This window comes from Cucurbita pepo, chromosome LG02, assembly GCF_002806865.2.
Source record: "Cucurbita pepo subsp. pepo cultivar mu-cu-16 chromosome LG02, ASM280686v2, whole genome shotgun sequence".
In the NCBI taxonomy this organism is placed as follows: Eukaryota; Viridiplantae; Streptophyta; class Magnoliopsida; order Cucurbitales; family Cucurbitaceae; genus Cucurbita; species Cucurbita pepo.
In genome coordinates, this window is record NC_036639.1 from 10482132 (window position 1) to 10508809 (window position 26678).

The 26678-nt window shown below is 36.2% G+C and overlaps 5 protein-coding genes across 13 annotated transcripts; 2 read left to right on the plus strand and 3 right to left on the minus strand.

The window, feature by feature from the left end:
• Positions 1–914: 914 nt before the first annotated feature.
• On the plus strand, positions 915–9072 carry LOC111788716. 6 transcript variants are annotated; one of them, XM_023669171.1, is made up of 8 exons: positions 915–1156; positions 1501–1757; positions 1847–2062; positions 2166–5915; positions 6008–6192; positions 6285–6423; positions 6508–6555; positions 8550–9072. In XM_023669171.1, exons 2-6 carry the CDS (start codon positions 1551–1553, stop codon positions 6358–6360), a joined length of 4434 nt encoding a protein of 1477 aa, XP_023524939.1. In that variant the 5' UTR covers positions 915–1156; positions 1501–1550; the 3' UTR covers positions 6361–6423; positions 6508–6555; positions 8550–9072. The 6 variants fall into 6 exon arrangements, with proteins under 6 accessions (XP_023524939.1, XP_023524940.1, XP_023524937.1 ...); XM_023669172.1 differs by lacking the exon at positions 8550–9072 and adding an exon at positions 7097–7321; XM_023669169.1 differs by lacking the exon at positions 8550–9072 and having other exon boundaries at positions 1454–1757; positions 6508–6859.
• A 5360-nt stretch (positions 9073–14432) lies between these two features.
• On the minus strand, positions 14433–17806 carry LOC111788722 (DNA-directed RNA polymerases I and III subunit RPAC2). The gene is made up of 4 exons (XM_023669180.1): positions 17629–17806; positions 16380–16482; positions 15870–15946; positions 14433–14816 (listed from the first exon to the last, which is right to left on the minus strand). The coding sequence occupies exons 2-4, from the start codon at positions 16478–16480 to the stop codon at positions 14680–14682; spliced, it is 315 nt and encodes a 104-aa protein (XP_023524948.1). The 5' UTR covers positions 16481–16482; positions 17629–17806; the 3' UTR covers positions 14433–14679.
• A 254-nt stretch (positions 17807–18060) lies between these two features.
• LOC111788723 (mitochondrial import inner membrane translocase subunit TIM10) lies at positions 18061–21028 on the plus strand. 3 transcript variants are annotated; one of them, XM_023669181.1, is made up of 7 exons: positions 18061–18217; positions 18456–18554; positions 18651–18699; positions 19109–19161; positions 19323–19361; positions 19503–19572; positions 20652–21028. In XM_023669181.1, exons 3-7 carry the CDS (start codon positions 18658–18660, stop codon positions 20700–20702), a joined length of 255 nt encoding a protein of 84 aa, XP_023524949.1. In that variant the 5' UTR covers positions 18061–18217; positions 18456–18554; positions 18651–18657; the 3' UTR covers positions 20703–21028. The 3 variants fall into 3 exon arrangements, with proteins under 3 accessions (XP_023524949.1, XP_023524950.1, XP_023524951.1); XM_023669183.1 differs by having other exon boundaries at positions 18127–18217; positions 18453–18554; XM_023669182.1 differs by lacking the exon at positions 18456–18554 and having other exon boundaries at positions 18065–18217.
• A 446-nt stretch (positions 21029–21474) lies between these two features.
• On the minus strand, positions 21475–25135 carry LOC111788720 (phosphatidylinositol:ceramide inositolphosphotransferase 1). Of its 2 annotated transcripts, none has more exons than XM_023669178.1 (11): positions 25044–25135; positions 24858–24947; positions 24162–24248; positions 24013–24081; positions 23828–23908; positions 22615–22686; positions 22442–22502; positions 22239–22341; positions 22062–22157; positions 21932–21978; positions 21475–21674 (listed from the first exon to the last, which is right to left on the minus strand). In XM_023669178.1, exons 1-11 carry the CDS (start codon positions 25074–25076, stop codon positions 21565–21567), a joined length of 849 nt encoding a protein of 282 aa, XP_023524946.1. In that variant the 5' UTR covers positions 25077–25135; the 3' UTR covers positions 21475–21564. The 2 variants fall into 2 exon arrangements, with proteins under 2 accessions (XP_023524946.1, XP_023524944.1); XM_023669176.1 differs by having other exon boundaries at positions 21923–21978.
• Positions 25136–26222: 1087 nt separating this feature from the next.
• LOC111788455 (18.5 kDa class I heat shock protein-like) lies at positions 26223–26673 on the minus strand (the record flags this gene model as incomplete). Its single annotated transcript, XM_023668789.1, has 1 exon — positions 26223–26673. A coding segment is annotated over one exon (351 nt), but the record flags the coding sequence as incomplete, so codon positions are not given.
• Positions 26674–26678: the final 5 nt, after the last annotated feature.

Sequence of the window (26678 nt, forward strand, 5' to 3'; positions counted from 1 at the left end):
TAAATAAATATATTTTAAAGGAAAAAAATAATAATTTAACCCTTTTACCATTAAATTAAAAAATTTATCAATTTAATTCGACTAGTGTTATAATGTACCAACATCAGGTCACAATCTACCCGGTGTACATGGTCCGGGTTGGGTTAGGTTGAGGATTTTTTTTTACCCAACCCAAGTTCGGGTTGGTTGATGGTAACCCAATCCAACCCAACCCAAACTTTTCACAACCCAATCCAACCCTCTATTTTCGGGTTGGGTTGTCAAATTTTTATTTTTAAGTTTTATTAATCCACATTTTATAATTATTCGGGTACAAAGATAAAAGGAAACACTAGACCGGCCAAAGTACCACTCTGACGAACCCATTAATACGATAGGGTTCTTAATATAGTTTATATATTTTTATTTGGATCGAGTCGTACCCGAAGGTTTTGTCCCACGATCCCGAAACTGAACCGATTCAATTCGGGTTTAGAAAAATCAACCCAATCCTACCCAAAATGCTAATACAACGCAACCCCAGTTCGAGTTGAGTTGGTCCGAGTTGTCGGGTTGAATGTACACCCCTACAATCTACTCTCTTCATAATTTTTTATTTTAAATTTTTATTTTTCCACCATAATTTATACTCAAAAACATTTGAACATTGAATAATATTTATATAAGCAAAAATATCTATTAAATATTTAAACATTTTAATAAATTTAATAATATTTATTTTAATATTAAAATATAGCATTTCACCAATATATTATATAAAAAGTGAATCACTATACTAGGAATCTCAAACGTATCAGCCGTTAAGGTCATCACGGCAATTGCTGCATTACACAAACGCCGTCAGCTTGTAAAAACGGAGCGTGGCATCCCTTTCCCACGGCACTGTTTAGGGCTTAAGAGTCATCTTCTTTGTTTTTTACCGCCATAGCTTTTCTCTTTCTAAGTTCCTTCCACATTCCCGGTACACTTGCTTCGCCAAGTGTCAAGGAGCTTGATCTCATTTGTAGCTAATCTTCAATCAGTTTTCTGTTAATTTTTCTAGAAATTCTCCCCGTCCGATCTTTTCTTCTTGATGAACTTTAATTTACGGCTTCAGCTGCGCCGATGATGCTTGGAAGCGGTTCTTGAATCTGAGAGCCTGTATTTTCTTCATCGGGTACGAAATGAGTGCGTTTGAAATTTGTGCACGACTTCGTTGTTTGGTTTCTGATCAGGCCTTCTCATTTTCTTGGATTCGTTTGCCGTCACTCAAGGGTTTTAATGTTGTCAATCTCTGTTTTTCTATGATTAAGTGCAAATTTTGAAAACGTGGTTCGTAATTTGTTTTGATCTTCTGCGTTCATTTTGGAAGCTTGTGGTTTAAGTGACTTTCATTCTCATTTATCATAAGCGGTTGTAATTTGTTTCAATCTTCTGCGTTTGTTCTTACCATTTCGTTGTTGCGTTTCTCAAGGTTGTACAATGAATTCCACTGATTTCTTACAGATACTTTGAAATCAGGTGGAGAGGATTTATGTGGTTGGATTTGCAGCAGAAGGTTAACTTTCATTATGGGGTTTGACAGCGAGTGTATATTGAACATTCAGTCTCTTGCTGGGGAGTATTTCTGTCCTGTCTGTCGCTTGCTTGTTTACCCACATCAAGCATTGCAGTCACAGTGCACTCACTTGTATTGCAAGCCTTGTTTAACTTATGTAGTTTGCACTACCAGGGCTTGCCCATATGATGGCTACTTGGTTACAGAAGCGGATTCTAAGGTTATATCTCTTATTTCTTTGGTATTGAACTCTAGTGCCTGTGTTACATCTATCTCTATTTATGCCTATAATTTCACTATTTCTTGCAGCCACTCGTTGAATCAAATAAAACTCTTGCTGATGCTATTGGAAAAATAGCTGTTCATTGCTTGTATCACAGGAGTGGGTGCACTTGGCAAGGGCCATTGTCTGATTGTGTAACTCATTGTTCTGGATGTGCCTTTGGCAATTCCCCTGTTTTATGCAATCGTTGTGGAATTCAACTTGTACACCGGCAAGTACAGGAGCACGCACAAACTTGTCCAGTGAGTTAAACTTTGCTTTTATTGTAAGTTACCATTCAGTGTTGAGAAAGAAAGATCGAAATATATAGTTACTTTTGTTTTTGTGTATTTTGTTGAATGGCAGGGTGTGCAACCTCAAGCACAAGCAGACGTTGCTCAAGGCGCCACAGCCAGTGGCACGGCAGCTGCTACTGATCAAGGCCAGTCTGCTGAAATGACAAAATCTCACGTCCAATCTTCACGGAGTGTAGCAGTTAGTGCACCTGCACAGGATCCCAATCAGCAGGCCAACACAAGTTCCCAGGGTCCAGCTGTTGTTCAAGCTGCTACGCCGACTTCAGAACAGTGGTATCAACAGCAACAACAGTATCAGCAATATTATCAGCAGTATCCTGGATATGATCCTTATCAGCAGCAGTACCAGAACTATTCCCCTTACCAGCAGCAGACAGGTGTTCCGTTTCAGCAGCCACAGTCATCTCAGGCTCTTCCTTCACACGCGGCTGCCCAGCAACAACCTCAGGCGCACATCCAGCCCCAGCCCCAGCCCCAGCCACAGCCGCAGCCTCAACCCCAACCTCAATCACAACCCCAAGTTCCTGTCCATTCCCAATCCCAACCCCAACCTCAGGCTCAATCCCAGCCTCAATCTCTACCACACCCTCAACCCCTACCTCAGCCACATGGTCCGTCTCAATCACATATGCACGTCCAAATGCCGGCAGTTGGTCCATCTCAGAACCAGGGACAAGTTAACCCTCAGCAGCAACTATATCATGCTGCAACCCCACATTCTCAGATCCAACCGCAGAGTCACCCACCAGCACATGGCCAAGCACAACCTCAACCTCAACCTCAGTCATACCCCCAACCTCAGCCCAGTTCGCAGCAACTTGTGCATATGCCACCACATCAGCAGCCTCATTCCCAAATGCCACCACATCAGCGTCCTCCTTTCCATCCGCCTCACCATCCTGTTTCTCGGCTACCACCCCATTCACAAGCCCCAGCTCAACACCATTCTCAGCTTCCTAATTCACAAATTAATCAATCTCTACCAATGGCGCCTAATGCACAACCCCAAATGCAGAATCCAACGTATACTGCAACAGGCTATCATTCTTATCCCCAGCCACAGTATCACCAACAAATGCAGATGGGAGTTCCTCAAAATGTTCTTCTGCCATATGCGCAAGGTGGGTCTCGTCAACAATCCCAACCACCAGTTCATATGCATTCCCAATTACCACAACCACCTCCTGTGCGCCCATCCCAACCTCCTCTATACCAAAATCAGCAACCGCCACAAATATTGCCTTCACCCAATCAGGTTCGAAATATTTCTCCAGCACAAAAACTACAAATACCATCCCATGCCCAAAAAGCTGGAGGCCCTGGACAGGCATCCAACCAGCAACCTGTTATGCAGCCAGTGCAACAATCTGCATCCCAACAAGTTGTGCATCAACACCAGCATTCTGGACAGCAAGCGCAGTTTATACAGCATCAGCTGCATATGACACCCCAAATGCGTCCAATGAGGCCTTTAGTGCTTAACCAAGGAGTACGATCTATGCCTTATTCACAATCTATGGTTGGTGTTCCAGTGAGGCCAATACAGTCTGCTGCTAACCAATCAACTATAAAGCAGGGACATACATTTGGTAATAATAGTAGTCAGTCGCAGTTGCAAGATGTTTTTGGTGAACACAAATTGGAAAAAAGCCTTGATGGACGAAAGAGTGGATTATCGTCTCAAAAGGATGCCAAAACAGCTGCAAATCATTTGGACGTGTCATCTAATTCGGGGGCAGTTGCTGATGAGTTGACTGAACAATCTGAAGCTAATTTGAAGGTGCCCGATGATAAAAGTAGACATACTATTGGGTATAAATCTATTCAGGCTGACACATCCACTGAAAGTACTCCACAAAATGGGGCAATGGACTCTAATTTGCTTGTAGGTGACAACGGTAAGACCAAGCACGTTGAGGGAAAGGTTGAGGCAATAGAAAGTACTTTTGATCATTTGAGCAATGATAAGTTGGGAGAAGTTAGTATTCAGGACCAGGAAGATCTTAGCATTGAGCCTAAGAAAACGGAGGTTCTTGTTAATGAGAATAAAGAAAATCAAGAAGGTTTCCTTCAGAAGATTTCACCACCAAACACTGAGTTATGTGAAGAACGAAGTAACAGGATACATAATGACATTAGTGGGACTCTACACCCCTCTTCTGGTGCAGATGAGGGATCACAAGCTATCCTTGGTAGTCCCGATGGTACAAAATCGAAACTATTGATTCAACATACCTATCAGGATAAAAATCCGTCTCAAACTGGGGGTACTCAAAATGGCGCAACACAACCTTCTCACACAACTTCCCTAGTTTGCCATCCAAGACATCAGACTCTACCGAGTAATTGTGTGTCATCTGCTGCACTTCAACGAGGTGTGACAGGAACTTTGTTACAGGCACCTCCTCCAAGACCCTATCATCAGGCACAAGTCTCAAATAATCTGTCCATGCAAGTTAGGCCACAGGCTCCTGGCTTGGTGGCTCATCCTGGACAACCATTTAAACCATCTGAACCGTTTCTTCCAGGTGGCATTATAGAACCTGGTTCTGCTCCATCTCTTGGTAGAGGGCCAAGTCTCTATGGTCCTCAGCAAACTTTGGAGCGATCTATTGGTCCCCAAGCATCCTATAATCTAAGCCAACCACCTTCTTCGCTAGGGGTTTCAAAGATGTCACTAGGCGATTCTATTGGAGCACACTTCCGTTCAAACCTTCCTGGGGCTTTTGATTCAAGGGGACTACTGTATGCTCCTGAATCTCAAATTGGTGTTCAACGCCCCATTCATCCTTCGGAGGCTGAGATATTTTCAAATCAAAGGCCAAGACCTGATTCCCATTTTCCTGGGACCGTGAACCACCGTCCACCACATCTCCCAGGGATTCCTCCTAATGTGTTGACTTTGAATGGTTCCCCAGGTCCTGACTCCTCTTCCAAACATGGCTTGAGGGATGAAAGGTTCAAAAAGCTGATGCATAAGGAACAGTTGAATCCCTTCCCATTGGATATAGGTCGGCGTGCTATTAATCAAATAGATGTTGAAGATGTTCCCAGGCAATTCCCTAGGCCTTCTCATTTGGATTCCGATCTTGCTCAGAGAACGGAAAGTTACTCTTTGATGAGACCTTTTGACAGGGGAGTGCTCGGGAAAAATTATGATACTGATTTAACCATTGATGGTGGTGCTCCTTCAAGAATCTTGCCACCTCGTCATATGAGTGATGCATTACATCCTACAGATACTGAGAGATCGTTTGGTTTTTATAAAGATTCTATTGGACAAGCAGATCAATCTCGTGGCCATTCTGACTTTCCTATACCAGGGGGTTATAGTCTGCATTTTGCAGATGGATTTGGTCCAAGAAGTCCTCTTCATGAATATCATAGACGTGGGTTTGGAGGCCATCTTGGGTTTTCGGGTGTGGAGGAAATTGATGGTCAGGACTTTCCTCCTCGTTTTGGTGATCCGTCTAGGTTTCCTATTTTTCGTAACCATCTGCAAGGAGGTGAATTTGAGGGTCCTGGAAATTTTAGGATGAGTGAACATGTGAGAATTGGTGATTTGATTGGACAAGATAGACATTTTGGTCCTCGAAACTTGACTAGGCATTTATGTTCGGGTGAGCCTACTCCTTTTGGTTCACATCCTGGTCACTCTCGAATAGAAGATCTGTCTCTGCTTGGCAACTTTGATCCATTTGGTGGAGGGCATAGGCCCAATCATCGACGACTTGGCGAGCCTGGGTTTAGAAGCAGTTTTTCTCATCAGGTGCTTGCAGATGATGGTAGATTTTTTGCAGTTAAGTTTCATTGTTCAAATTTATATGTAAATATTATTTCTTCCTGCATTTCTATTTCTATCCCTTGTTTTCTGAAAATGAAAATCTTCAGGGAGACATTGATTCTTTTGATGATTCAAGGAAGAGGAAACGAAACAGTATGGGATGGTGTAGGATTTGTAAATTTGATTGTGAAACAGTTGAAGGCTTGGAGCTTCATTCACAAACTAGGGAGCACCAAAAGATGGCTATGGATATGGTGCAGAGCATCAAACAAAATGCAAAGAAACATAGAGTGTAAATATGACATCCTATTGTAATAATTGCTGCTGTCTTATTCCTTTAAGTTTTAAGTTAATTATAATTTTATGTATTTTACTTTCTGGTAGAACTCCAAATGATCGTTCCTCTGAAGATGGCAAGACAAAGAATGTTGGTCTTGATAACCGTGGGAAAAAGCATTAAATTTGCAGCTCTTCTCATCAGACTCATGGATTCCGTTTTACTGGAGCCAATTTTGTTTCCTTGGTATTATTGCATCTAGTGATATAGGTGATTCCCTTATGCCTCTTTTCTTCATTTGGGTGGTTTATTCTAGTTTTGTTATTTCAGGTTGCTGCCTTATACAAAGATGATTTTTGGGGATGAAGTTCTGTGGCAGTTAAGTTTCTTGGTTTTGTCTCTTGATTATAATATTTGGCTCTGACATGGTTCATGTAGACATCAACAGTATGCAGTAGAAGTTTGGTATATAGCTATCACTTCATTGTGTTCATTGTTATGTTTACATGTTCTTTTCATCTTCCGACATTTAAATGCCATTTCATCTGAAACCGTAATGTTCCTTTAATCAACATCATCGCTAACATATTTTGTTTTTCACTTTAATTTTGTTTTCGGTGTTGAAACTGAATTAAGTCGTCTCCTAACAAAAAAAAAAAAAAAAAAAAAAAAAAAAAAAAAANCTAGATTACGTTGTCTGTCCTTGTGGGTCCTTGGCATTAGGGTAAGTGATTCTTGCTGTCTGGAAAAGGGTCCTAAATAAGACTGTTCTGATACAACTCTTCATGTCCTGCATACCAGGAATGCCTTGTTCAAACCAATTTTTCATTAGTAAAGTGTTTTTGATAATCTTCTTTTGTTCTGTTTTCCCCTTTTTCCTACCTTTTGTTCAATATTTGGGATGTCTTTTCATTGTTAGTTTAAAATGGTGGAAAGAAGAACTGGGGAGTCTAACAGCTGAGGTGTCTTTCTTCATAAGCTGAGGTGTCTTTATGTCTTTCTTCATACAAGAAGAGGCATCTTTGAGTTTGGTTAACCTGAGGAGTGGTATAGGGCTATTTACAAATTGCCAAGTCCATGAATAAAGATTGAGCTTATTGTAAAGCATGCTTCTAAACTGTGTTAACGTGTATCATTTTAACTATTTTTCTTTTGTTTACTTATTTAATTATAGTGTGTATGTGTTTCTTATCCAAAATAATTGAATTATAGGGGGTATGACCAGTTTTAAGTTTAGAGGAGAGACATGTACTCAATGAGGATAAATATAACACACTAATTTGTTTTGGAAGTACGAGCATTCGCCCTTGGCCCTGTAGACATTTGCACTACTGTGTTTTGGTGGATTAGATCTGACATCGGAGTGTGGTATGAATGGAGTAAATTACATAAAAAGGAATTTCTGTGAGAGTTCCATATTTAGAAAATTTACAAGCTGATGTTGTTCATACTGAAGGGATGAATGTAGGCAAATATCCAAGAAGAAGACGTAGGTTTTTCTTTCTTTCTTTTAAAAATAGAAATGATGTATTAGTCACAAAAAAGGATCAATCACTTTGGGGCCGAGTAGAGAAAACAACTAACCAAAGACTACAAAAAGATTACAAAAGAAGAGCCTTCTAGTTATTAATGATCACATGAAAACTATTAGTACAAAATAATTTCTCAAGGCTAGAACACCACCAAGGAGTCGTATGCTGTACACTAACTAGATAAAGAATTCTACGAAGTTGACTTTTTTTTAAAAAAGCCTCTTGTTTCTTTTCTTCCAAATATGCCAAAGGAGGCCTATAAACCATGCAATTCCAAAGATCTTTGCTACGCTTTTGAAAAACATACCTCCAAGAACACATATTATTGCCCTCTTTTCATTATCAAGGAAAACATTTTTTAGGGAAAGAAAGATTCACATATATAATAGTTTAATCAAGTTATTCAAGATTGCATATGGAGAAAAGCTTGCTATAGGAAGTCTGTTAGTATTACAATACTTGTTGAAATAACTTGTTAGATACAATATTGTCTTCTTATGTATGTGAACTATAGCCGACAGTATTATGTCATAATTGGTCGTCGTAAAAGAAGAAAGGATATTATGACTTTTATGAGAATTGACCTACTTTAGTTTGTCTTGACCTACATGCCTCCGTTTCACTTGTCCAATAGGAAGTAAAAACTGTTTTTTGTTTTTCCTTAAGTACGGGATGGCTTCGTTTAAGATTTTATTGTTGAAATTCATTACCATTTCCAATTTTATGTTCCTAGTGAAGATCTGATCATTATTCCATCACACTTATTTAAGCTTCCAAGGTCAATATTTAGAGTTGATTTTCTATTTTTTCATTTTTTTGGTGAATTTTTTTTAATAATAGATCTTTCAATTCGACCTGTTTTCTGGGCGAAGCAGACTACCAAAATTCTGAAAGTTCAGTGGCAAGGTTTATCAAGTCATCTTTGTTTGAGGTGGTAAGAATGTGTTTGATGAAAAGGTGCATTAGTTGCAAATCTCTTTGCTGCATTTTTATTTATTAATCTTAAACTGATGTTAAAATTCTGCTTCTTGCACTATTGACTGTTTCTTCACATTGATGTCATAAACTTTAGGTTTCAGCCACAAGTTTTATTAAGTAGAGGAACCCGTGGAGCTTAGAAACTTATTTTGTTCTTCGTTGAGCATCATGTAATGCTGCCCCGTCTATAACTCTCAGCATACTGTTGTCAAAAGCTTGTGTTTTAACGCAATCAGTTTCTTTTAAATGCTTGATTTGTGGCCTAGGAAACTGAAGTAAAGGAGCGAGGGAAGATAATCCTCCCACCTTAAAGCTGAAGGAGTTAACGGATAGTTTACATCAATAAAAGGGATGTTAGTTTACACAGGAGTTCTGGAAATGTACATCAGTAATAACATAAAAATATACACAGACTCCCCAGATTTCTTCTGAATCCATAGCTTTATCCTAAAAAATTGTTTTGTTTCTGACTAAACAAGCCAGAAGACTGCATAGGTGTCACTTTACCATTAGATTGGAAGGACGATCATACACCACTTGCTCTTAGAGATATCCTAAGATCCAGCTGATTCATTCATTTCTGTATTTAATCTCAAGGAACAGAGAATCTATTGAATAATTTGTTTAGTGAAAAGCTACAACCAAAATCTATGTATTCCCTATAGGAGTTCACCAGAATTCTAGGATCTCTTCCCAGCTGCCATTCATTTTCCATAAAATAGCCTTCAATATTTTGTAGGCGTAGTCTTCGTTCTCCATGTTTGATATATTTTCTCTTCCTTTACCTCTTTGTTCTTCTGTTTCTGCTCCTCTGCTTCTGCTTTTCTCTGCTTTCATACAAAGTAGACAACAGTTGAGTTATATGTTACATCTCTTTTCATCCTTATCAACTAAAAGTTTACTTCTTGGGGCATCTTGAATTCTAGTTAACATGCATTTGCTGAAAGCTTACTATGATGATAGAAATTAGATCTATTAAAAAACTGAAATGAGGGTGAGAGTCTGTGGAGAGATTATGATGTGATTAGTCTGAGGAAGCTTCTATGTCGTGTTTAGATAAATTTCAGAGGGAAATTGATTATGAGAAGTTAGTGAGAGAAAATGTGTTTAGAGGCAATTAGGAAACATTTTAGTCATAGAGATAGTGTAAACTAAAAGCACTTGATTAGAGCACCAATGATTTGTTTCTGTAAAAAGCACTTCTAAGTGTGCTTTGTGCTTTTTTTAGAGGTGCTTTCAAATTGTAGTCAAACACAAACACTCAGGGTAGGATACGTTTTTAATGCTTACAAGTACCTTTTCCATGGTTAAAAGCAAAATGGACCCGATCGCCTATTCTCTAGCATTACTGTATCTCTAAGCTCTTCAAATTCCAAATTGGTTGGTTCCCTTTTGCCAAAAATTTACAAACACAAACACTTTCTGCCGCAAATTATTGTCAAACGCAAACACTTGAGGTAGGACGCTTTTATATACTTTTTTTTAAAAAGCTTTTTTGGTCAATGCTTTTAACCACTTAAAAGTACTTTTCATGGTTGAAAGCACTTCAAATGAACCCTTCCTGCTCATTCAAACGGTCTTAACATTATGATGCTTTGGACCAAACAAAGAAGTTTGTTACTAGAAGAAATCTCAGGAGGAAATTCAGGAATATAGTTCCTTGCTTTGCTGGAAGGTTTAACAGTTTTCCTAGTAGTACAAGAAGTAAAAGAGTATTTCAGGTGTATTCTCGGTGCTTTCTTAGTCACTAAGTGCCTTCTCTTGTGTTATCCAAGTCTTTCAGTAAAGTCTTGCTGGAAGTCTAGAATTCTGAAGAAGTTCGATGTGTTTATTTGGATCTTGCTAAAGGGTGGCTTAGATAGAACTGAAAATTTATAAATGAAAGTGCCTTTGCGTGCTTTACAAGCAGCTGTTGGTGCACTGTTTATGAAAGTTGATAGATAGTATAGATCAGAATCGTATCATATTTTCATTGCTCGTAATTCTGGAAATGTGGCAGCACTTATGTAATTGTTTTCAAGTTTCTGGGGTGTTTGACAAATGTTCACTAAACAATATCTTGCAACCTAGAGAAGTTAAGTTCACGAGTTGATTTGGGTGAACTCTTTTGAAGAAATTATTTTAGAACTTTGGTTTGAAAGTAATCAAAGGATCCTCACAGAGAAATCTCTTGAATGGTTTGAATGATTTGTTGTAGCTAAACATAAATCCTCATTTTGGTCTAGTTGAGGGTTTGTTAGGTATCTGAATAAGACTCAGTTTCTTGTTTTTTGATTTACTGAATCAGATGAATTCATTGAAATTCTGTTTGGTGGATTCATTTACGAAAACGAGTTTTGGATTGTATTTGGATTATGGAACTCTGGAAGTAATAATTTGAAAACTATGTTGTGTGGAATGGAGGGAGTCTACAGCCCTGGAAGTCATCTTGTGAAATGGGATTGGGCTTCTCTTCCAACTACCCTTGGAGGCCTTGGAGGCCTTGGAGTGGGATCTCTTAATCAAAGAAACTCATCCCTGCTTATGAAATGACTGAACAAGTTGGGTGGCTCTGTGGAGAAGCTGAATTCTGCTCAGTTTGGTAAGGAGTAAGGCATATTTTGGTTGGTCTCTTGATAACTCAGGCAGGTATACTGCCAAATCGGCCTTCTTAAACCTCTCTAATAGACCTAGAGAGGCTTGTATTCCATTGATCAGGTTGGTCGGGAATTCAAAACTCCCAAGATGGTATAGGCTTTTCTTCGCTCTTTGGCTTATAGAAGCCTTAATAACAGATGACTAGATCCAAAGAAAATTTTCTTCTCGAGCCATCTCTCTGTCCATTTGTAGACTTTGTTCTGAAGAGGAAGAGTCCATGACCATCTGTTTTTACACTGCCCCTTTATGGCCAAAGCCTGGCATTTTATCATCAGTAGAGTGGGGCTGCCCCTTTGCCTCCTTTTGAGAGTGGAAACTTGGCTCCTAGATGGTTTAAATGCACGGAGTCTGAGGGGTAAAGCTAAGATTTTATGGAACTGTACGATCAGGGCCCTTTTTTGTCGTATTTGGAAGGAAAGGAAGGTTAGAACTTTCAAAGATAAGTTTTCAGCCTTGATTTTTTATGCATCTTTGCATAGAATACAGCTTCGTGGTGGTCTTCTTTACGTTCAATTTACATGCAAAATTCTTTTGTAATTTCAAACTTTTGATGATTCTTGTCTAATTTCAAGGGTCTGAGGGCCTTTTCATCATCATTATTCAGCTGCTGATTGCAGCTCTGAGTGGAGTTGTGACTGATAATTATATTTCCTTAGCTTCCTTTGATTCGGTTACTTATTCAGCTGTGTCTTAGTTTTTTGGTGACTAGAAATCTTTCGGCTGCTAGTTGAACACAATTTTAGAAGTGGGGGTTCTTCGCATCTTTGAGCCTTAGTGTCATGGTCAATGAATTATCCAATATAAAATATCTTACAAATGAAAGTTATATGGTAGGATTTTTGGACTTGGCTTTGAGCCTTAAGAGATATGAATGGAAGTTGAGAAATCCCTAGGCATGAAAGAGGATTGTAATCAAGTGCTTCCTATTTCATAAACAGCTTTATTTTTGTCAAACCAAAACCATTGGCCTTGCGAACATTATTGTGGAGTAGGGGAACTTTTAAATGATTTAACGTAGTCTACTGCTTAGAACAGACTTAAAGGTTGCAATACTACTGCTATTGTCCCTGCTCAGTTGAACTGCCTACAAGAGACGCCTTCCAATTAAAAGAATAATCAAAGATAGAGAATGGTTACAGAAGAATTTACCCAAGCTAACGCTCCACCAAGAAGCATTAATTAAGCTACACAAGAGACCATAAATTAGATAAAGAATTAGACTTGTACTAAAAAATTCTCTTATTTCTTTCCAGAGCTTGCATATAACTGTGGGTTTATATGAAAGCAATCGAAACAAGAAGTCGAAGAACACCCGGTTTAGACGTTTTTTTTTTTTTTTTTTTTTTTTTTTTTTTTTTTTNGCCTGTAGGAAAAATTATTAATGTGGGTTAGAGGGGTTTGAGTTACTAGTTTGGTCAAGAAAGTTCAATAGCTTTTAGATTGAAAGACGATAGTTTTTCCTTTTTAAGCTTTGTTTTTAGTTCAATAGAGACGAGGTGGATAATCGGCCCTTTAGTTTTAAGGAAAGAAATTAATGGGTGGTTTATCCATCAAGTTAGCTAGAAATGGTAGATTAGAGAGAGATGATTTGATTATTTGTATGATTATATGGTCTTTACTCTTTTTAACATATTTGGTTTTAAGGTATTAATAGGTGACTACAACAGAATTCTCTGCAACGTTTTGAATATCGACACAGCTCGGTTTCGGTGTTGCTTCACTCTCCTTCTCTCTTTTTGTTGGTATGTATAATGTAAAAGTTTGGACTGTAATTCCTTAATGTGGCTGTAATGAATCAATAACCTTCTTTCTTTTTGTTGGTACGATTTAATGTGAGAATTTCTTCAATTTCGTTATTTTTTCTTATAATATCAATTGGTATAACAACTCAAATTAAAGGTGTATTTCCTGTTCTGTTTTTATTTCATTAGATTTAAGATGTTTAGGCTCGTTGGTCCTTTTGAATATTGTCAAAAATAGAATGATTTTAGTATGTTAATTATTGGATAAATTTTGGGATTCACGTTTTTATAAGCAGTTTGTCATTTATTTTTCTTAATTTAACTTTAGATAAAATTCTTGATTAGTATTAACAAGGGTAAAAAAGATATATTTTACTTAGTAAATGTAACAAAAAAGAATATGTTCTTAAATCATTTATGAACTTAATTCCATATTCACACTAAACTAAACTCGGTTGAAAGGACAAACTCAAAAGTTTGAGTTGGTTGAATTGATAATCCAATCCGAAAATTTTCACGACCCAACACAACTCAACTCTTTTTTTTTTGGTTGGATTGTTGGGCTGTTACAAAAAAAAAAATTAAAAAATAAAAATAAAAATAATTAATTAATTTTAACTTTTTTTCTATTTATTTATCCATCATTCATAATTACTCGTTATAACTTTAGATTTAAGATATTAAAAATTCACCAACAAAACATAAATCAATATATAATCATTTAAATAATAAATTCAAAAATTCACCAACAAAACATAAATCAATATATAATCATTTAAATAATAAATTCATCGATCCAAAAATTGTAACATTCTAACATAGTTTTCAACATTGTCATAGAATTAAAGACATTCTAACATAGTTTTCAACATTGTCATAGAATTAAAGACAATGACAATTAAATACGGCACTAGTATAAATCATAAAATTAAAACAACAAGTTTAAAGAAACTATATATAACAAACATAAAAAAAAAAATACTATAAAAATATTTAGAATTACTTTATCTGTTTTATAAAACAAACTAATTTTCTAATCTGGTTTTAAAACAAACTAATTTTCTAATTTTCTATTCATCCAAATTTTGTAACACTATTTTTTTTTAAGGCAGGTGTTAAAAAGAACTCTTAAAATAATCAATTATCCTTCCGCAAATCATATTCTTAAATTAAAACCAAACTTATACCATATGTATCTTAATCATGCCATAAACAATTTCCTAATGACACCAACAATTAAAAGGTGTTTTTAAGTATGGCTTCCAAAAAGTTGTTCTTTATTTTTATTTTGTTATATATATGAATATATTAATTTATTTTAACGAGAGAAAAAAAAAAAAAAAAAAAAAAAATCTCTCCGATTTGATCAAACATGTTTCTTTACTTCCTCATGAACCTTAAAATATCTGGCATTTTCCTAAGAAGTTGTAAAATCTACAGTATTTAATATTTAACCAAAAATCCCTGAGAGAGGGGCATCAGTTGAGATAACAGTAAAAGTAAGAAAGATTCATCTACTAACTGACTCAAATAATCTGTAAACAATAATATAAATGGAGCAAAGAAGGAAGTTATAAGCCCAACAAAGAAAGGGGGGAAGGAAAGCTCCCACTCTATTTGATATTAATGTCTCCCACAGGCTTGGTGAGTTTGTGATCAAGAACGGCTTTGTCGAGTGTGTTCCTCACATGCTGGCACACCGCCATCAAGTTCTGACACGCATCTTTCAAAACCTCTCTTGCTGGATCACCTGCCATGTTCAGTTCAATCAACATTCAAAACCCATTTCTTCCATCACTACCACAAATAGTAATAAGCCCTGATCCTAATGTTAATGCTTAATGCTTGGTCACTTCAACAAATAGTTTGCTGTTGCTATTGCCGTTGCACCACCATTTACATGTGCTTTTGTCTTTCCCCATTATTTAGCTTTTGCTTGTTTCAAACAGCAGAGCATTGGACATTGTTTTCCCAACTCCAATTTTGGGGAAGCACCATACATTCTGGATACCATCTATTTAGGCCTCAAAAACGTCTATCTAGGGTCCGAGTCAACTTGCATTCACCTCAACTGATCTTATAGGACAACCACTAACCCCACTATCTTTGGTTGCTAAGGAAACTCGTAGGATGTTAAAATCTACGTAGGTGGCTACTTATATTTCGATAGTCGTTTCTATTTGGTCTTTAGATTTTAAAAAGTTTTGATTATGCCATTAAAGCTTTGAGTTCCAATTCATTCTAAATAGTCATGCCTATCAACATTGCTTTGCTAACTAAGTAACAATTGGTTGATTTGACACATTGTAGAAAGAACTTCACTATTAAACAACTTACCAAATCCCTTCTATACCATGCCACTTTACATTGTCTAGTATTCACTTCTACTATTTGTCATGGTACTTCGAATCAACTAATGTATGTTTCATAGGGCATTTTCACACCGTATAGTTATTAGTGTTTGATGTATGAACTACATAGAATTTTTTTTCAAAATTTGGACAAAACATTGAAACTTGAAACAAAATGCACTCCATCCAAAGTTCTAAGTACTACAACATATTCTTTATAAACCATATTAATAAAAAGAAAACAGGCAACATATGTCGATTTTATGGAAAGACTTTTCTCCCTAGGTCGCACTCTGCATATATCCAGACTATTTATGTCATGAATGCATAAATTGCATGAGTGTAGAAAGAAGAAACCAAGCAAAATAAACAATCTAATTATCAGAAAACTGTCCTAAATAATTGGAACTGATCTGTACTTTTCACGAATCAAAATACCTCAAGAAACTTACCTGTTGTTTGGACCCTGATGTTAACTCGATTATCTGAAGGATGAGGGATGCTGTACCCACAGAATGTCACTCTTGGACTGCAAGATCATGTTATGAGCCATTTAAAAGTATAACGGATATGATTTACTTAAAAAATAACAATATAAATAACTCTTCTGAAAGGAAAAATAACAAACAATCTAAACCAGGTTTGTTTAAGAAAAAAAAAAAGAGGATCGCTTGAACAGGTGAAAAAAGATGACGACAATATAAACAACTCTTCTGAATGAACGATGAAAGAACCTATATAAACACATGCAATGGGTGTACACAATTCATCAATATATGCTTGATGAGTTAACCAAGAACCTAATTGATCCTTGATGTCATCAAATTAATAGAAGTCAATGATCTTTGGAAAAATGATGAAAGGGTTAGATAAGATCAGTGGCCCAAGAACTACAAATTCTTTGGCACGTCTTGTTAACAGTTCAAATATTCACTCAAGAATAACTGGAAAAGAGCTCGTACTCTTGATTCAAAGTGTATCTGATGGAATTTGCAAGTGTGTGATCTTCATCAGCCATAGAAAATGTTGATTTAGTCTCATCCGTGAAGGACCCGTGTTCCATGGCTACAAAAAATTAGTTCAGAGTCTCAGTTTAAAATTAAATAAAATAAATCAAAGAAAATAACATAAGAAGTAAACTAAAAATCTACGAAACCCATAAAAAATTGACAATATAGGAAAAAGGGCTAAAATTATCCAAAACCAACAAAGCCAAGACGTTAAGACTTCTCTTCCACCAACTCCAAAGAAATGAAATTTCAATCTTTAAAAGTTTTATTATCATTTTTGTTCCGATATCGACGAGTATCGGGACTAGCTTGCATGCACCTCTACCAATCTTATCAAACAAGTATTTGACCCTAAAATATTTAGTTTAATCTTCGAGAGCCAACACAAGTGCAGGCACATGGCATTAGCTAGACGACTTTCGTGATTATTGACTACCCTTTTCAAGACATCATAGGTTCTTCACATATCTTTGCTCTAATCTATACTAGAGATATAAAAGTGACTATAGGAGAGAAACTTTATCTCCTCCTCTTGCCCTTTTCATTTTTTCTACATTTAAATTGTTCTTTTTTAAGTTTTTCATTCATTTATCATTCTATAAAATGGTGAGAGATGAATTGTATACCTTTTGTCCATCGTTTTTTTATTAAATCATAATTAAAATTATGAACTTATTGTGTTTTACCCATAATTCTTAGTTAACTGAAACAGATAAAATCCTATTAGACTTGTCAAACAATTTAACTTCATGATTCTCTCTATCTCTATATATAAAAATTTCAAAGGCGAAGAACATAGCAAGGGGCATAAGAAGGTAAAGTTACAAATAATGAGTGAAGGAGCAACAGCAAGGAAAATTAGAGATTGGAAAGAGCATTGGAGTACAATGGCTACTGATTTTTGTTTATAATTTTGGTGCAAACTAATTTGGTAAATTAATGTATAACCAATTAGAATTTGTTCGGACCATCATTAAAGGAGAATTAGGTGACTGATTCACTGAATCAGTCACAGCCAACACAAAAACTACGTCTCAACTTACCGCAAGGCTATTCTTCTCCTTTGCTATTTGGCTAATTATTGTAAAATAAAAAACAAAAAACAAAAAAAAACCAAACAACTTCCCATCCTTTCATTAGAAGATCCTAATTTGTGTTTATCAAATGAGAAAAAGTACATAGATGGAGATTGGGAGGATACCAGTAACAAAAGGAGGTAGGGAATCGAATGAGACTGCGGCGGCACGAACGGAAGAATAAGACGGCGGCGGCACGAACGGAAGATTAAGGCGGCAGCGGCGGAGCTCTGCTGAAACGGAGGAGGAGACGACGTAAACAAAAAGAAGTCGCGTGGATCATACACAAAAGGACTAGTAGGGCTTTCCCTCTCTTTTATTTATTTTTATTTTATTAGTTAAATTAATAAAAAAATAAAAAAATAAATATTTATAAACTTTTAAAAGTTTTAAAATTTGAATTTAAATAAAATATCTTTAATACTTCCTTAAAAATTTTAAAAATACTGACAATCATTTTAATTTTGAAAAAATTGTTATTATTTTTGGAATTTAATTAACAATTTAAATGTTTGTTTAATAAATATTAAAAAATATGGATAAAAAAAAATCCCAAATACATTCTCCTAGCCCAGCCCAAACCCCAGTTTCAGCTCTTAACCGTAAACCCTAACTCTCATAAACCTTGCTCCTCCACCTGGGCCTCCTCACCTCGCCGCCGTCATCCACCATCTTCCCCGCCGTATCGACTACAGCTCCGGTCTGCAAATTACGGTACGTGATCCTCACTTCCATTTTTACTTCAGCCATAGCATATACCGGCTGAAACTTTTCACAATCAAAATCCAAAGAGAATCAGTAAAATTGGTTAGAACCTGATCGGCTTAGGTTACATTGAAAACCGAACTGCTCGTTAACTCTACACTAAAGTATATCTTTAAACCTAAAACCATAAAGTATCTCTGAGTTTTGGGAAAATTCTTGTAATTGCATCGTCCCATGGATCTTGCAGCGGGGTTTTGCCTCCTCCATTAGTTACTGACTGGATTCGTCGAACACGTTTCAAGACAGAGCTACAATCTTCAAATTTTGCATTAGTAATTCATTCGAAGTAAGTTTGTTTGAATCATTTTTCGGTTTGTTATAGATAAATTGCCCCTTTTTTGGTGGGTAACGAATTTTTGGACTGTGATTTTGTTTGATTCAGAGTCTCAATGGCTTCTCCGACTGGTCCAACGGCTGTGGACAAGGAACAGGTTGGTTTCTGTTTCTTTTATTCATTTTCTTTTCGTTTTTGCAAATTCATAGCCGTGGATAGGAATTCTATTGTTTGGATTGAGCATATTGAGCGTATCCTAGAGCAAGAGTGGAACCTGTGTTCTTATTCTGCTGTGTTAATTGGACAAATAGTTGTTATGGCAGTAAGGAGTTCGAAAAAAAAATTCATTACTTGAGTGAAAGACTCTCATTAGGCAGCTGGTTTTCAAGCATTAATCTTTTATTTTCTGTTTTAATCTATCCTGTTCTGAACTCTGCCCATTTAGAGTGATAAATGTGTTCAATTAGCTTTTGATGAATCTTTACCATGTAAATATATCAAAATATAGTTCATAAATTCATGATTATCATCACAATTTAATTTTGATTTTCTTTGCACTTGAGCAGATATTTGGTATGGCAGAAAAGGAGATGGAATATCGAGTTGAACTGTTCAACAAGTAGGTTTTATTACGCTTCTTTTATTTCACCTTTTTATATTCTAATAACTTCATTATGGCGCAAGATTCTATACATGTTGTTTAATTGAAATATCCGAGCTTCATGCGTTTACCTTCTTCACAGAATTTGACTTCTATGCCTTTCTTCTTTCGTCTTTCAGGCTTACACACTCGTGTTTTAACAAATGTGTCGATAAGAGGTAGGAGAGTTGTACTATACTTCTATCTTTGAATATTGCATATTTTCTAATCATAGAATTCAATTTCTTAAGTTGCAGTTTTGGCATTATATAGTTAATTTTAGCTCATTCTTTTCATTTAACAATTGCTATCTATTTTAGGTACAAGGAATCTGAGCTGAATATGGGTGAAAATAGCTGCATTGATCGCTGTGTTTCCAAGTATTGGCATGTAAGTTGATCATTGCCTTCAATGCTCTGTATGTCTGTTAGGTTATGAGATATGTGTTGATCAAATAGTACAGGAGCACTTGTATTCCATCTGATAAAAATTCAACTTATGTTCTGTTGTGCTCGAAAATTTGGAAGTATGAAAGCTTAGATTTATAAAGTTCGTTTTAAATCATGTCGTCGATATTCACCTGTCTCAAAAGATCACATTTCAGTAAAACATTTGATTTCGGAAGGAAATTTAAATTAGTTCATAGTCTTTTGGGGTAAGAAACACTTGCACTATTAGAGTGATTGGGAGATCTTTCGGTGAGGTGTGATCCCATGTTAGATATCATGTCTCTCTTCGGATTTCCATGTGTAATTTTTTTTTTTTTTTAAATTTACCCTTTTGGCCATATTTTGCATGACTGGAGCCCCTATTAGGTTAGTTGGGTTCTTGTTGACTTCGAGGCGTGAATGTATGTCGAATGAATGACACAAGGCGTTCCCTGATAAAACAAAAGCCATTAGTAATCTAATTCATCTTATTATGAGCCTGGATTTTGTACAGAGAGTTAAAGCACTCTCCCCTACATTCCAAACTACAGAAATTTCATTCAGCTATGTTCATTATATTTTTAACTCTGTGATGAAACTCCTGTATAGATCAATTGGCTTGCATATTGAATTGACATTTGGTGATTACAGGGCCATAGTTACTCCTTAGAAACCGTGTAAAGCTTTCTTTAATTACCCTATAGGCCTAATTTTTGTTGATTGGAACTCCTTACGTTAATCGAGCTGGTCTTGTAGTGTTTTTTCCCGGTATTCTCGTGTATTCTTTCATTTTATCTCAATGAAAACACACCTAAAAAAATGATTAAGGTTCATAGTCTATGGGATTATTTATTTTCCACCGTTGCATCCTATGAGTTAGAATGCTTCCTTCGACATACTCGTAAATTCGTTCCTGCATAGCTTTAACAATAACTGCTTCTTCGATAAGCCTATTTATGATAAAGAATGTCTAGACTTCCATTAGGGGTGATGTTTCTGTATTTAGTTATGGTATTAATTGGCAGTTTGCTATGCTTTCAGGTAACCAATTTAATCGGCCAGCTACTTGGCTCTGGTAGACCTCCCATGTGACTTGCTTCCTGATCTGAGTATTTGTTTGGTGAGTTGGGAAGAACTTTGATCTATGCATTTTAGGTCTAATTAGTTATCCATCTCACGAAATAACCTGTTTTTCTGTTCAATAAAGCAGTGAAAATGGCGGATTCTAGGCAATTTTATAGTTTTCATTTCACCATTCACTATTATACCCTTATATTTTCGTTGCTCAATATCATAGTGGCTATAATTTGCCACTTAAATATCTTTCTTGCCAATTCTTTAGCTTTAGATTCTGAAAAGGATGGTTAAGTGAAGTTTAATTGTACTTTCCCACCTAAATATTTTGGTGTTTAGATTAACATTGATGCTCTCTACCATATTCAAGCAATCAAACAATGTTGAAAATTTTAGTCGCAGAATATGAGAAATTTTAATTAAAGCTGTTTTTCAAAGGAGACTGAAGAAGTGATTTTAGATAAAATCAATGAATTAATCAGCTTTACAGCAAATAAAATGGTTAAAATCCTCTCATAATTGCTTTTGACCCATGTAAAAGCAAAATCCCAAAAGCTATATGTTGCCAATATCAGTGAATTTCCATTCTGAAAGAAGAGACTGCACTTAAATCCTAGCAATGAACAACACAGAGCCTATAGTTGTACAGATGATGGCCATGAGTTCAATATTCTATTTCCAAAGGCATCGCAGCTAGCTATCTTCAGTTGATGCCTTTGTTTGTCTAAGTCATTGAGACATTCATCCCTATCTGAAGTTCTTCCCTGGCATGCCCACCCACCCACCCACCCACCCTCTAATGTCTAAACGTAAAGAAGAGAGCTAAATGAAAAATCATTACCAGAGATACTCACAACTTTTGCTTCTAAGCTTTATATCTTCAATGGGTTATTCCCATATAATTTCCGTTCATAAGCCTCTGAAACTCTTCCTTGGAACTCAGTGGAAGAAGCGATGGCGACATTATGCCAGAAGGCCTCTCTCGCAGCTCTGTAAATTGAAAATGTTAAAATGTTGCCCACATTGCAAGTAGTTTTACTAATTTTGTAACAAAATTTTGGAGGTAACAAAATTTTGGAGGAATGCTAGATTTCCACATATATTGTCCACTTTGAGCATAAGCTCTCATGACTTTATTTTGAGCTCCTCCAAAATGCCTCATACCAATAGAGATAGTATTTTTCACTTATAAACTCATGATCTTCTACTAAAGTAATAAGTAATAAGAAAGGTTTTACCGTGCAAACCTGCCAGCTTTCTGTCAATAAAAAATGTAACCAAATTTACAGTATACCTGCAGGCAAGGCAAAAGCGATAATATAATATTGATGGGTAAACTTTGATCACATCCTGCAAGTTCTAGGTTCTTCGAGTTACCAAGCAACAACGACATCTACTGTATAATGCTTGCGAGATGCTAAGATGAGGATGCTCTGAATTACACAAAGAAGCCAAGCAGATATTTTGATAAATCTGCAAGGATGAGTAAGATTATGTTCAACCAGGTATATATATTTTAAGGGTCAAATACAGAATTGTGATGGTAGTTTATACCTTGCCATACCATATCTATGATATGTGCGTGTAAATACTAAAGAAAATATCATGTGGGATGAAAATATCAAGTCTCCACAGCCGTAATTGACCCCTTTTGAAACTGCACATTAATTTTAAAAAGATGAGCATGATTTTAAGGACCATCTGGAGGAGGCATATAGCAGAAGCAAAATGGCAGGCGTAAGTCATATGCGACAGACAGTTCATTAGCAGCACTTCAACTAATCTCTCTGGTGGAGGCATCTTTGCAAGTTTTGAACCCTGAAACAATTGTTTCATTTTAGGATATTTGAAGTATATAGCTATCAAAGATTACGGCAGAAGCATCAAAGTATGAGAAGTATGAACTGATATTGTATATCACTTTATTTACCTCACGACAATGATAGTTGGGACCAGGAAGGTGAGTCGAGTAGAATGTGATTATCCTCAGGAACTGACAAGCCTTACAAAAGGTCATGGGCAAACAGAAACCCTGTTACTTATCAGGTAAGCAGAAAACAAGATGGATAATGTCGTTCCATGGTTCAACATTCATAACAAAAATGAAGACTTAATTTCGATCTAGACAAGAAAGTAAAACAAAATCAAAAGACAATTGTTTCATGAAACAAGCAAAAAGACTAACGTATTAAGAAAATTCACTGACTGAAATGTTAACTACACCATCCCTTAATATATCTAAAGTTCCTAACCAGTCCACTTTATATCTTAATTAACCATAAAACCCTCTATTGCAGCCTCTTAGACATAATGAGCGGAGCCAGAATCGACGAGGGAGAGAATTGACTCCAACCACCATCTTGTTCTGCTGTAAATATTTCATACTTCAAAAGAGGTAAAAACTCAGATTGTTGTTAGGAATCACGAACTTCCACGATGGTATGATATTGTCCACTTTGAGCATAATCTCTCATAGCTGTACTTTTGGTTTCCCTAAAAGGTCTAGTACCAATGGAGATCTATTCCTTACTTATAAACCAGATATTGCAGATGTCCAGGATGGACACGACTTCTTCACATGATCAATCTCTTAATTAGCCAATGTGAGACTCTCTCCCAACAATCTTCAACAATCCTCCCCTCGAACAAAGTACGCCATAGAGTTTTCTCTAAGGCCAATGTAGCCCTCGAACAGTCTCCCCTTAATCGAGGCTCGACTCTTTTCTCTGAAGTCCTCGAACAAAGTACACCCTTTGTTCGACACCTGAGTCACTTTTGACTACACTTTCGAGGCTAGCAATTTCTTTGTTCGATACTTGAGGATTCTATTGACATGGTTAAGTTAAGGGCATGGCTCTGATACCATGGTAGGAATCACGAACCTCCACAATGGTATGATATTCTCCAAGCATAAGCTCTCATGACTTTGTTTTTGGTTCCCCAAAAGGCCTCATACCAATGAAGATCTATTCCTTACTTATAAACCCATGATCAACCCATTAATTAGCCAATGTGGGACTCCCTCCGAACCATCAACAATTGTGTTCCTTAAAAGATGTAAAAACCCATCCATCAAGTATTCATGAAAGGGTAGAATATCAAGAAAAATTAACGAGAGGTGATGGTGATGATATTATACGTACAACTAAATAGGCAAGAACTCTGCACCATATCAGAACTGTATAGATCCTTTTGCTCTGATAAACAAATGGGTGAAATGTCCACTGTAATATAACAGTATATGTAGACAAATAAGCTTCTCTACAACGTCAAATCATTAACATAACAGTAACATAATCGTTAGTAAGAACAAAGCTATATTACTTACCAGCACAAAAGAAAAAAATATGAGGGAGAAAACAGTCTCGCTAACATAAGCTTTGTCTTCACCGAGCTCCTATGAAAGAATCAAAGAAAGAAAACTTTCCCAAGTTTTGAATTGGAATTTTAAGGGTTTGATCCTAAAATAGCACTCACTTGAAGAAGAAAGTATCCAGTATCCTGGAGTGTTGGCCCGGGCCGGTGCAAATAATGAATTCCTTGAGCAGCCACACCATGGATATACTGCAAACCAGGATCCATCAATTAAGAAATGCGTACAAGAAACAAGGACTGTATATATTAGGTCCAACAAAGATTACAATTTATACAAACTACAGATTATTGCTTTGCTGAAGTTTCAGTGCCATCCTCTATTCAGGTCCAACAAATTTACCATCCAAATGTCCTCTGTGTGGATTATTCAAAATAACCATTTGTAAATGTTGAAAGAAACAGAAACAATTATTTGTCATCCATAATTAGGTAATGGCTAATATCATTACACTTCCCATTGAAGCTCCAAACGATTAGTTCAGAACTTGAATTTGAAAATCACAATGGAATAGCTATTACAAACCTCAATTCTGAAACCACAGGGTAGACAAACTATTTAAACAAGCAAATTAGCACCACCAAGTTCTCGAACGATCTGAGCTAATCTTGTATTCAATTTATCGAAATCATTAGGATAGTAAATCATTTTCTGGTGATATTGAAAAGAGGATAGCTCCCTGAGATCTTTCTTAAAAGAGTTTCAAAAACATTCGAAGCGAAGGAATTAGCAAAATAACAAATCAGAAATCAAAGCGGACAAAGGAATCAATCAGTCGTACAAAATAATAGAAATCGAACCTGAAAAACAACGCCAGCAAGGATATATTTCCAGCTTCCGGCAAGAAGCGAAACTTCTATGGACGCTTCGACGCATATTTTTCTCCATAGCTTCACAAAATTTGAAAGAATCAACCATCAAAAAGAAAAAAACAAACAAACAAATCAAAAGCGAAGAACGATAAAGAAAATATATGAGAAGGAAACCTTAGAGGCTTCTAGAGAAAGGTGAACAGTCATTGTTGAGATCAAAATTAAAGCTCGTCATCAAAGAAATCACAACAGCAACGCTGAGCGGAAGAAGAAAGAAGCGGTAAAACCAATCCGAATCAAGATATAGAACACAGCACCGTGATTCGAGCAGAAGGAAAAACAACAAGAATTCGAAATCAAAGCCATGATTCTGAAATATTTTCAAAATTTAAACAATGCGGATTCTCATCCAATGTGAATCCAAATCCCGTGAAACTCTCCTCTGTCTCTGTCTCCGTCTCTCAAACGACAAGGAGAGAGACGCCATTGGAGAAGAAAACGTGAAACAGGTGGGAGAAGGATAGAGGTCCGGAGGAGAAGAAAGCGGAGCTGCTCAGATTGTTGCAGTTTTGAGAAGATGGGCCATGGGAATCAATCGAACGCAGAATCAAGCAAATCAATAGTATTTTTATTTTTTAATTATATTAATAATAAATTGGATTTTGTCTCCAAAGAAATGCTGACGTATTAATTTATAATAAAATGTTTTTTAGAAAACTTAAAAAAAAAACGTTTTTAAATATTGTTTTTTCAAATTATATGAAATTAGACTCTTATTAAAAAAAAAATAGAATAAAAAATTAACAAATTATCTAATTAAATTGTAATAATCTCTAAAACTTTAAGTTCTCTCTCTAATATATCTTAAAACATGCTAAATTATTAATAATAATATAGATTAGATAAAGTCTAGCTAATTTAGGAATGATTCTAAGTTTATAATTAAAGAATATTCTTTTTTTTTTGTACGAGATATGTCCCCCAAATCAAGGTTCAAGGTTTATGCTCAAAGTGGACAATTTCATACCAGTGTGAAGAGTGGTGTTCATCTAACAGAGTATCAGAACTATGCCCCTAAACATGATCATACCAATAAATTGGTATTAGATTCTCAAATGTCGAACAAAAGACTTCAAAAGAAAAAGAGTCGAGAAAAAAAAGTCAAGTCTCGATTAAAGAGAGACGTGCTTTGTTCGAGGGGAAGTGTGGAATGATGAAAGTCCCACCTAATTATATAAAGTGGAGGACAATTTCATGAGATTATTCAGTTCAAATACTGAGATAATTAGGTCATCAACTAAAAAATATTCTAATAAATGTTTAATATTTTTTTTAATTAAGAAATTTCTCAGATAATGGTCTAAATTTGGTTATTTATTAAATAATTTTTGATAATTTACAAATTCAAAATCGGGAAGACAATTTTCATATTCAAATCCAAATGTTCGATCATTCAGCCAGAAATTTCAACGGACTTGACATCCGTTTTCTTTTCTTCCGCCTTCGGAACAGTCACAGTAAGAACGCCGTTCTCCATGGATGCCCTAATTTCTTCCATTTTTGCATCCTCCGGCAGCCTGAATCTTCTCTGGAACTTTCCACAGCTACGCTCAATCCGATGCCAGGTTTCGTTCTTGTTCTCTTTCTCTACGCTCCTTTCGCCGCTGATCTGAAGTACTTTACCGTCTTCAATCTCCACTTTCACTTCCTCTTTCTTCAATCCAGGCAGATCGGCTTTCATTACATGAGCCTCTGGCGTCTCCTTCCAGTCTACACGAGTGTTCATCAGAGCCGAAGTTCCTCGAGAGA

Coding starts and splice junctions, on each gene's coding strand:
- LOC111788716 (XM_023669171.1), top strand. CDS start 1,551: ATGGGGTTTGACAGCGAGTGTATATTGAACATTCAGTCTCTTGCTGGG. Junction 1,758..1,846: donor TTACAGAAGCGGATTCTAAG/GTTATATCTCTT, acceptor TATTTCTTGCAG/CCACTCGTTGAATCAAATAA. Junction 5,916..6,007: donor ATGATGGTAGATTTTTTGCA/GTTAAGTTTCAT, acceptor GAAAATCTTCAG/GGAGACATTGATTCTTTTGA.
- LOC111788722 (XM_023669180.1), bottom strand. CDS start 16,480: ATGGAACACGGGTCCTTCACGGATGAGACTAAATCAACATTTTCTATG. Junction 15,947..16,379: donor AGATACACTTTGAATCAAGA/GTACGAGCTCTT, acceptor ATGATCTTGCAG/TCCAAGAGTGACATTCTGTG. Junction 14,817..15,869: donor CATCAGGGTCCAAACAACAG/GTAAGTTTCTTG, acceptor TGAACATGGCAG/GTGATCCAGCAAGAGAGGTT.
- LOC111788723 (XM_023669181.1), top strand. CDS start 18,658: ATGGCTTCTCCGACTGGTCCAACGGCTGTGGACAAGGAACAG. Junction 19,362..19,502: donor AACAAATGTGTCGATAAGAG/GTAGGAGAGTTG, acceptor TATCTATTTTAG/GTACAAGGAATCTGAGCTGA. Junction 19,573..20,651: donor GTGTTTCCAAGTATTGGCAT/GTAAGTTGATCA, acceptor CTATGCTTTCAG/GTAACCAATTTAATCGGCCA.
- LOC111788720 (XM_023669176.1), bottom strand. CDS start 25,076: ATGACTGTTCACCTTTCTCTAGAAGCCTCTAAG. Junction 24,082..24,161: donor CTGGATACTTTCTTCTTCAA/GTGAGTGCTATT, acceptor ATTCTTTCATAG/GAGCTCGGTGAAGACAAAGC. Junction 22,158..22,238: donor CATAGATATGGTATGGCAAG/GTATAAACTACC, acceptor TCATCCTTGCAG/ATTTATCAAAATATCTGCTT.